Source organism: Sinocyclocheilus grahami, unplaced genomic scaffold (genome assembly GCF_001515645.1).
Source record: "Sinocyclocheilus grahami isolate Dianchi unplaced genomic scaffold, SAMN03320097.WGS_v1.1 scaffold2460.1, whole genome shotgun sequence".
In the NCBI taxonomy this organism is placed as follows: domain Eukaryota; kingdom Metazoa; phylum Chordata; class Actinopteri; order Cypriniformes; family Cyprinidae; genus Sinocyclocheilus; species Sinocyclocheilus grahami.
In genome coordinates, this window is record NW_015507639.1 from 106,222 (window position 1) to 116,321 (window position 10,100).

General features: G+C 37.4%; 1 protein-coding gene across 1 annotated transcript; it reads left to right on the plus strand.

The window, feature by feature from the left end:
• The first annotated feature begins 3,165 nt into the window (after positions 1–3,165).
• Positions 3,166–8,589, plus strand: gnrhr4 (gonadotropin releasing hormone receptor 4). Its single transcript, XM_016261499.1, has 3 exons — positions 3,166–3,714; positions 6,611–6,815; positions 8,102–8,589. Exons 1-3 carry the CDS (start codon positions 3,166–3,168, stop codon positions 8,587–8,589), a joined length of 1,242 nt encoding a protein of 413 aa, XP_016116985.1.
• Positions 8,590–10,100: the final 1,511 nt, after the last annotated feature.

Genomic DNA, 10,100 nt, shown 5'->3' on the forward strand with positions numbered 1-10,100 from the left:
TTCAGACTATAGGAACGTTAGCCTAATCCCACTATGATAAAATTTCGACTGAATCAATTAAATAAAATGTATTCAATTACACAATAATTAAGTAATCAGCTCAGTTGAAATACAAATAGATTATTTAAATTAACATAAATACAATTTATTACATGTTTGTTAAACCATTCAAGTACGTTCTTAAAGGCCAGCTGGTGGTCTCAGGTTGTTTTACATAGGGTCATAAACTATTTTTCAGCATGGTAAGTGAAACTGGTCTTTCTATTTTATATAAAGTATATACTTTCAAACTTTTATTACAGACTCAAGGTCTAAAATAAAAAAACAAAACAAAAAGACAATAGGACAACATATACAACCCATAGCATCTACCACACACTATAAAGAGTTACAAAATACAGCAATACCAATGTCTCCACAGCTTTGACTGATACCATGTAGTAGTGTTGTTAAGACTATAGGAACGTTAGCCTAATCCCACTATGATAAAATTTCGACTGAATATATATATATATATATATATATATTTGAAGGATGTGCCTGTGGAATGCTAAATAAATTGGCATTAAATCTATCCTGAACCACAAACCACCTTCCAAGCAAATTCTTGTCAATGCTAAACAAATCTGAACAAATGACTGGTCACACAGATAGGGTGAGCTCAGCAAATGTGATCAGGTAAAGTGGGATAAACAGTTTCATAAAACAAATAGTTTGAACTATTATCATTTTTTATTAAAAAGAAAATTGCTTTGAAGACCTTTGTACTATTTGGATTGCATTAAACGTTTTATGTAGGCTAAACTGAAGAAAAAGTCATGAATTATCATGAAATATTGTTTAATTTATACATTTGTATTTGCGTTTAGGAGGGCTGCGGCATCACAGAAAATGGCCGAAAACAAACCAGTCTGACTTTCAGGAGAATTAACTTTTTAAAGGATTTTCTGTAGGTAATTTCTTGAGGTTGATTTTACACAAGCTTCTTGAGGTAGATTTGCTAAACGTCAACTATTTTAAAGACATTGAAAACACCTTTAAAACAACGACGGTAACTATTTAGGAGAACCTAGAACCGCGTACTGTTGCTATAGTAACCTTCCCAGGTGATCTTGAGTTAAAGGGGTCATATGATGCGATTTCAAGTTTTCCTTTCTCTTTGGAGTGTTACAAGCTGATTGTGCATAGATAAGATCTCTGAAGTTGCAAAGACTAAAGTCTCAAAACCAAAGAGATATTTGATTATGGTAAGGGGGGTTACATTTCCAGTGCTTGCGGTGTTCGGCCAATCACAATGCACTGGGTCAGCTGGCCAATCAGAGCAGACTGTGCTTGTCGGAAGGAGGGACTTTGTAGAAAACAAAGCGTTTGAGAGAGGCGGGGCATAGAGGACCTACAATAATGTACAGTATTTGAAAAATAATGTGTTTTTTGAACATTAAAGCATGTCAACATATTCTATTACACCAAATACACAAAATAATGATCTTTAAAAAAGCATCATATGACCCCTTTAAATTTGTGAACATGTTTTTGAACAGCTTGAATATATGCTATCCAATTTGTAATCTACTCTTTGTGTTTACTAAAATTATGTTTGAAATGCCAATGAAAAAAGTATGCATATTTAAAACTCTTCAGTATAATAACTTTTATTTTTTTCCTTCGGGGTGGAGGATTCAAATCCCCAGAGAAACCCTCCCCCTCCCACCCCAGTAATTCACCCTCCGCCTTAGATGAAATTACTGAATGCAAAACATGGATCGCGGCAACACAATTGACCTACATGATGACCGTTCAGATCGTCACGCGCGGCGAGTGGGCGCGGGCGTTGTCAAGTGACGCGCGAGGGAATTGAGAGGTGGAAAGTCCGTGGATGCGCGCTGCGCCAGAGTGAAGCAGACACACTTCACTCTCCAACTGGAATAGAAAGCACCAACTGAGGATGCTATCGAAAATACAAACTGATTAGTATTTTTGAAACTTGCTCTCTACAGACTATTTTCGTTCAATTCAACTGTAATTTCTCTGAAAATGTAGAGATTGGTGCCTTTTTAGTTACAAATCAGACTGAACTTCTCACCAAGAAGAATGTCACCTTGCGAACAGGTGTCTAGCTGGATGACAGACTACTCATCGGTCTGGTCAAGTGTTTGAGAAGAACTATTTAAAATCGGATTTTAGAAATAATGGATGAAACAACTACTTATTTCAAGGTCATTGGACTTCTTCTAATGCTCTAAGCGATCATTCCGGGAGAAGTGTATCAGGTAAGTCTGAAAATTATTTTAATCAAATACATTAAAATACACAGGCGACTGTTGACTGAGTAAATTAACTCGTTTTAAACTTTAATTGCATATTCTAAAGCAAGCAGATAGGGTGTAGAAGAAACTATTTTTATTTTTTTACAATAACAAAGAAAAGACCAGCAACACATCAATTTAAGTGTAAAATTCTGAAGTAGAAAAACTGAAATTGAATTTTCTTGTAAAACGTGCTCAACTAGCCTAATCTTTGTTTTAATTAACTTAGAATTTTTTTTTTTCCAGTGTACATTACATGAAAATACAGTGTTTTAGCAATGCATTTAAATATAATAAAGAAGAGTAATCAGTATCAAACTTGCTTTATGATGATACATTTGTTTTCATTCATAAACATTTTTTGTAATTGTGAAATGCAAATTTTTTTACAATAACAAAGAAAAGACCAGCAACACATCAATTTAAGTGTAAAATTCTGAAGTAGAAAAACTGAAATTGAATTTTCTTGTAAAACGTGCTCAACTAGCCTAATCTTTGTTTTAATTAACTTAGAATTTTTTTTTTCCAGTGTACATTACATGAAAATACAGTGTTTTAGCAATGCATTTAAATATAATAAAGAAGAGTAATCAGTATCAAACTTGCTTTATGATGATACATTTGTTTTCATTCATAAACATTTTTTGTAATTGTGAAATGCATCAGACTGTCCTACAAACACTTGATTACCAGTTTGAATTTTTTTTTTTTAGATCCAACTATAGTACTATCAAATAAAGGAGCTTCCCCAGGTACTATCAGTGTCTCCTCCCCCGAATCATGATGAATCGTCTGTGAGCCTCATTGTGCAGCAGGTAGCCGAGCGAATGCAGCAATCACACGCTTTCGCTCTTCAGTGATGAATGACAGCTCTCCAACATCTGAGAACATCATGTTTCACCAGCTGACTGCAGATACTCTGAACGGTAGCTGTGACTATACCTTGCCCACGTGTAACAATAGCACAGGTGAAGCGGCATTGCAGCTGCCCACCTTTTCCATGGCAGCAAAAGTGAGGGTGATAATTACCTTCACTCTTTGCGCAGTGTCAGCTGTGTGCAACCTCTCTGTGTTGTGGGCTGCCAGCACCAACAACAAGCGCAAATCCCATGTAAGAATTTTAATCATAAACCTCACTGTTGCTGACCTGCTGGTGACTTTCATCGTGATGCCAGTGGATGCGGCTTGGAACATCACAGTTCAGTGGTTGGCAGGGGATCTGGCTTGCAGATTGCTAATGTTTCTGAAGCTTGTGGCAATGTACTCCTGTGCCTTCGTGACTGTGGTCATAAGCCTGGACAGGCAGTCAGCCATTCTCAACCCTCTGGCCATCAATAAGGCTAAGAAGAAGAACAAAATAATGCTGAGCGTGGCCTGGGTGATGAGTGTTGTTCTCTCTGTCCCTCAGGTGAGGAGCTGTTTGAGTGATTTTTTCTTGTTTTTCATTGTGTCTTATCTCTGTATACTGCATTACTTGAATTCCCCAGGGACTGGCGTAACACCCTGAATCAAGTACAGAGATCAAAATTAAAACGACAGGAGGTTTACCGACTTGCCTACTTGAGCTTAGACTTGAAATATTCATATTTTCATATTTAATGTAATTTTAAACCACAAATTAATTCACTCTAAGTGGAAAATGTATTTCACAAGTGTGCTATACAGTTTTTAAAATGGATAGTTCACCCAAAATTAAAATCTAGTCATCATTTACTCTCCTCATGTCTTTCCAAACCAGTTTAATTTACAAAAGAAGTTATTTAACAGAATGCCCTTTTCTTTACAATGCATGTGTGCAATCATGCATTATAATGTATCACTGCTGACAATCTTCCTTCCATCTCATCTTATTTATCTCATTTACATAATATGGCATTTCAAACCATATTTTGTCACTGATGCCATACCATACATACATCACAATGCACCGAATTTGAATATGCACATATACTGATATCATCATAAAAGACATGAAAGCCATGGAGGTGGGAACCCTTAAGGCCTGTTCACACCAAGCACGATAACAATAAAGATGTAGTTCTAAAAATCGTTCTCAATATTAAAGAATAGCATAGTTCACACCACAACTACAACGATAACGATACAGAGGAACGATATTGTTGTGATCACTTTTTAAAGAACGTAACGAGCTCAAGAATTTAAAGAGGCAGACGCATGTGCGCTTAAAATAAACAGACGATATCGTTCGCTAGTGTGGACGCTAATATCGTTATCTTTATAGTTATCGTTCTTGGTGTGAACCGGGCTTTAGTGTCCCTTACAAAAAGGTACCATATATCATTGCATGGACAGCTATGGCACTGCTACTTCTATTTTATGGTTATATTTCTTGTCATTTTTGGAACTTGATCAGCTCAGATCACATATTCTAGACCCCATCCCCTCACATCTCCTACTACAAGCTATTTCTCCTGCACTTCTGCTATCCATTCTCGTGTTTATTACAATCCTATGTTGAATCGCTTGTATTCCTCAACTGTAAGTCGGTTTGGATAAAGCATCTGCCAAATGAATAAATGTAAATGTAACTTATGTATGGAAAAAGCGGCATGAACATTCTGTATGTCTCATTTTGTGTCTCACGGAAGAAGAAAGTCATTACAGCTTTGGGTTACACTTTATTTCGATAGTCCACTTTAGACATTCTACTAACTATAAGTAACTTTGTAACTACATGTCAAGTACATGTCAACTAATTCTCATTAATTTGCAACTACATGTCAAATAACTCTCAGAGTAGACTGTTTGGGTAGGTTTAGGGTTAGCAGAATAAGTTGACAAAGAAAGTGTTAGAAGATATTAAGCAGACAGTCTACTAATACTCTACTAACTGCTAGTTGACATGTAGTTGCAAAGTTACTTACTGTTAATAGAATGTCTAAAGTGGACTATCGAAATAAAGTGTTACCCATCTTTGTAATGATATCAGGGTGGGTAAATGATGACAGAATTAAAAATTTTTGGTAAAGTATCCCTTTAACGTATTAAAATTTTTTCTCTTGCCAGATTGTCTTCAAGATCATATTGAAAACCATGTTTTAAATCAGTAACTTATTTCGTTTCAGTATTCTCCCTAGACCTGTTGTAAAATTAGAATCAGAGCTAGAAAGTGTTGTAAAATTCATAGACGTTAGATTAGCTCAGCAATTACAGTACACCCTCTCATCAGCCCTTTAATTTCACCATTTAACATAATGACTGGCGCTTACCGAGACACATTACTCAAAATTACACACACACAAAAAGATAAATTATGCTGTTGGAAGTCAATCAGATGTTTTTACATTTTACATGTTTTCTTAAATTAGCCTCAAATGACCCTCAAACCCAATATAGGAGAAAACGCACTATGATCATCAGTAACAAAATGTGAAATGAGAAAGATGAAAGCAGCAAGAATTGCTGGAATGAGTGTTAATAAAGTGTTGATTCTCAATCAGAGGAGGTGTGCACATTTTTACAACACTCTGCAGTTGAAGTAATAAATGCAGAGACCTCTTTATTTGCTCCTCCTGATGAAGTAGAGCATTTAAAATCAGTGTGCTTCCAAGTTTAGAGGAGGCTGATGACAGGTCAGCTAGGTAAAAGAATAAGGGTATATTACAAGCACCAGAACTCCACAGTATAATACATTGTAATGACATAGCAGATTGTGTTTAAATGAGGTCATTTCAGACAGTTATGGTAGAGGATACAAGGTCACGATGGGTTATAGCAGATATTTTGTTGTCATTTGTTTATGCATTTGCTTTTGTAAATCATATCTGAGGCATAAACAGACAGATGGCTTCAGCCTGTATGTCAATGTTGGCTCTGTCAATCTTTATTTGTCATTTGGGAATCTCCTTGTCATACTTATCATATTTAGTCTGGCATCATAATATTTATGAAATGTCCTGCAAAAGACTGATCCTGGGAACACTGGGCCTTTTGCGCAAGGGGATATACGCCACATCTAATTTGCACAGCTGACATTGTTCACTTGATTAGTTGGCTGTAGATGTGTATAACATTTAGCATTTAACAGTCACTTACAGTTCAGGGCAGAAAAGGCCAAAAAAACAAAACAAGTAGTCATTATTGTCATTATTAATCTGATCCAATAAAGAAACAAACTCATCTACATCTTTAAAGGCCTCATGGTGAATAAATATAAAGTGAATTTTCATTTTTGGCTGAACTATTTAAAGGTTTGTTTATATTAGGCATTTTGAAGGTATTCAATGGTATTAAAAAAAAGTAGCTGTGACTGTAAACTGCTGACCTGCTGAATTCCCCAACAGATGTTCTTGTTTCACAATGTGACTATCACGGTGCCAGCCAATTTCACTCAGTGCACCACTCGAGGGAGCTTTGTCAAACACTGGCAGGAGACCATCTACAATATGTTTACTTTCATTTGCCTCTTCCTGATACCTCTGGCCATCATGATCTGCTGCTACACAAGGATTTTGGTGGAGATCTCTCGAAGGATGACCAAAGGAAACAGTAGGTGGCATTTGACATGAAAGGAGGCTAATGTTACTGTGACGAGAGGGGTGGGGCCGAGAGCCGTGAGAATGGAGTGAGGCCGGTGGAGGAAATGCTAATGCGCGACACCTGCGCCACTCACCGGTCTCGAGTCCCACGGAGGAGCTCCAGAAGGATAAAAGGAGGAGTGACGACAGTGTTGGACGAGAGAGGACCAGGCCTGGATTTTCTCTCCCGGGACTCGAGACCGGTGAGTGGTGCAGGTGTCGCTCATTATCAATTACTCCACCAGCCTCGCTCCGTTCCCACGGCTCTCGGCCCCACCCCCACTCGTCACAGTCACATACTGTATCAATGAGTCCTATCACCATATGAATAAATGAGTTCAAAATATGAAGCTTTAGAAATGTCATGTTTTGATTACTAATATTAAAATGTTTAAAATGAAAAAAATGACTGAAAGTTAAGAATTTAAGGCATAAATATTATAATATTATAAACATTATATCGTATCGTAATTTGTAGCTTAAAATAAAATTATTCAAATTATTAAAACTATTTATTTGGGGCAGTCATGGCCTAATGGTTAGAGAGTCTGACTTGTAACCCAAAGGTTGTGGGTTTGAGTCTCAGGTCCGGCAGGAATTGTGAATTGAGGTGAGACCCTTGAGCAAGGCACCGAACCCCCAACTGCTCCCTGGGCGCTACAGCAATATGGCTACCCACTGCTCCGGGTGTGTGTTCACAGTGTGTGTGTGTGTGCACTTGGATGGATTAAAAGCAGAGCACAAATTCTGAGTATGGGTCACCATACTTGGCCACACATCACTTCACTCACTTACCTGCATACTTGCATGTCATGTTATTAAATATTAACATAAAATCTCAGGGTACTTCAACTACTATCTGAACTAGAAATCTGAATCAGCGAGTTTGGTAAATTACAGGTTCCCACACCTCTCACCTCTGTCTGTAAGAGAGTCAGGGAGGTCCAATTATGTTGGACTTTCATTATAAGAAGTCATAAATTACAGTTGAAAAATCCGGTAACACTTTAGAATAGGGCACACTTATTCACTTTTAACTATGATTTTTCCCTCAATGAATTCCTAATTTGCTGCTTATTAATAGTTAGTAAGGTAGTTGTTAAGTTTAGGTATTGGGTAGGATTAGGGATGTAGACTAAGGAATTAATAGCAAATTGCATTTGTGGGTAAACTGTCCCTTTCAGTACAGTAACGAAGTAAAATACTTGTAAAAATTATATTTTTACTGCAAATAAAAAAAAATTCTTGCTTTTACAGTATCTTCAAAGGAGGTCCACTTACGACGTTCCAACAGCAACATCCCGAAGGCCCGTATGAGGACTTTGAAGATGAGCATAGTCATAGTGACATCTTTCATAGTTTGCTGGACGCCGTACTACTTGCTGGGTCTCTGGTACTGGTTCCTTCCTGAGGATTTAGAAGAGACTGTTTCTCACTCACTGACTCACATACTGTTTATTTTTGGACTCTTTAATGCAATTCTGGATCCCATCACTTATGGCCTCTTCACCATCCATTTCCGCAAAGGACTGAAGCGCTACTGTCACAATGCGGTCGTACTCACAGAGTCAGAGAATAATTCCATCATGACGGGCTCATTGAAATGCTCACCATCCCCATTTCGCATGAAAAGAGTGACCCAGACGAGCCCAGGAGCTGACCCGAAGCAGAATATGGTGCTGACAGTGAAAACAAGGAATAGTGGCAACCCTACCAATCCAGCCTTGAAAGTGTCATTTGATTAAAGATACGGATGTGACAAGGCAGGCCTTGTACTGGCTGTCTAGCTGCTCGCAAGAACAATGAGAGAACAACACGCTCCTGCCTGTTCTCCTCAAAATCATTAGACAGATTCAAATTGAGCCCAAGTGTGTCGCATCTTTTGATTCATTCACTGATGAGCTGCCTCAATTACTCAGTTATATTTAATATCCATCTATTTTTCTGATACAGGCAATTAAGTTTTGTAATCATTTGCTCTTTACTAAATATGCCAATCACTTGTTTTTTTCTGCAGATTATTTAGACCATTTCTACTTGTGGCTTTTGTTGAAAATGTCATTTACATCAATATTTTTTTTTTAACATCTCATTCAAATCCAAGTAGATCAGCATCTCTACCTGCTCTACATCACAAAGGGCATCACTCTTGAATTGCTGAAAAAAGTAGTTTCCTCTACAAACAAATAAGATGTGTGGATTTAGCGTTTTGAGATATGAAAAATGCAAATTCATGTACACTGGTTATTGAATCATTTTTTGGTGTTAATTGCAAATGTTTAGTCGTACCTTTTCAGGAATCTTAACCCAGACCCTTGAGACGGTATTGTTTAAAGGGGTCCTATTATGCTCTTTTACAAAGTTTTGATTTTGTTTTGGGGGTGTACTAGAACAGGCTCTCATACTAGGTTGTTCGAAAAACACATTATTTTTCACATATTTTACATTATTACAACACCTCTCTCCCCAGTCTGGCATGAACAGCTCAAATAGTTCCTGAATCGAATGAAGGCCCGCCTTCTGAAATACAAAATGTGCTGTGATTGGTTAGCTGGGCCAGTGTGTGTTGTGATTGGCAGCACTTGGCCCCTTACCATAGCCGCCCGCGAGCTTCAGTGTAAATATTGCATCAAAATCAAATCAATTTGAGCGCGATTTAAACCCCGATGATTGTAACCACTCTAAGTTCGTCTGCCTTGGGAAAGCTAGCGTGTCTCCGACATAGTGATAACACTCGTTGCCTTCTCTAGTGCAGCTCAACCAGGTCTCGTCCCATTTGTCGATATTTGTGATATCACAAATCCCAGAAAATATGCGTTGTAGTCCAAACGAGTCGTTTGTTGTAGTTTTTGAAAAGTGATTTCTGTTAAATAAAATATCTCATTTTGAAGTGGACTTTGAGCTTTGTAACTTTGCAGATCTTTTTTATGCTCAAACAGCAACATTACAGGCTAACTAAAGTTGAAAAAGTGAAAAAGCATAATAGGACCCCTTTAATGTGTAGACTTTTTATTGGATGGATTCAGAAACACTAACCAGCCCCAAGAGCTCTTGCATTTGAAGTCTGTGCTAGTATTACTGGGCAGCCTGATATCATAAGAATCCATATTTATGGCGTTTACACATACATTTTTGTATTTTTGGATGTAGGCTGAAATGTACAATATGGATGTATTGACAGCATCTAAAATGTGAACGTGTTTACAGATGCGCAGCATTTTAATTGTAAAAATCTTTATGAATCCTTTATATTTTG

What these genes read in the sequence shown, in the direction of transcription:
- gnrhr4 (XM_016261499.1), top strand. Translation starts at nt 3,166, where the DNA reads ATGAATGACAGCTCTCCAACATCTGAGAACATCATGTTTCACCAGCTG. An exon ending in TTGTTCTCTCTGTCCCTCAG is followed by an intron (nt 3,715 to 6,610) that starts GTGAGGAGCTGT and finishes ATTCCCCAACAG; the next exon opens with ATGTTCTTGTTTCACAATGT. An exon ending in AAGGATGACCAAAGGAAACA is followed by an intron (nt 6,816 to 8,101) that starts GTAGGTGGCATT and finishes TTGCTTTTACAG; the next exon opens with TATCTTCAAAGGAGGTCCAC.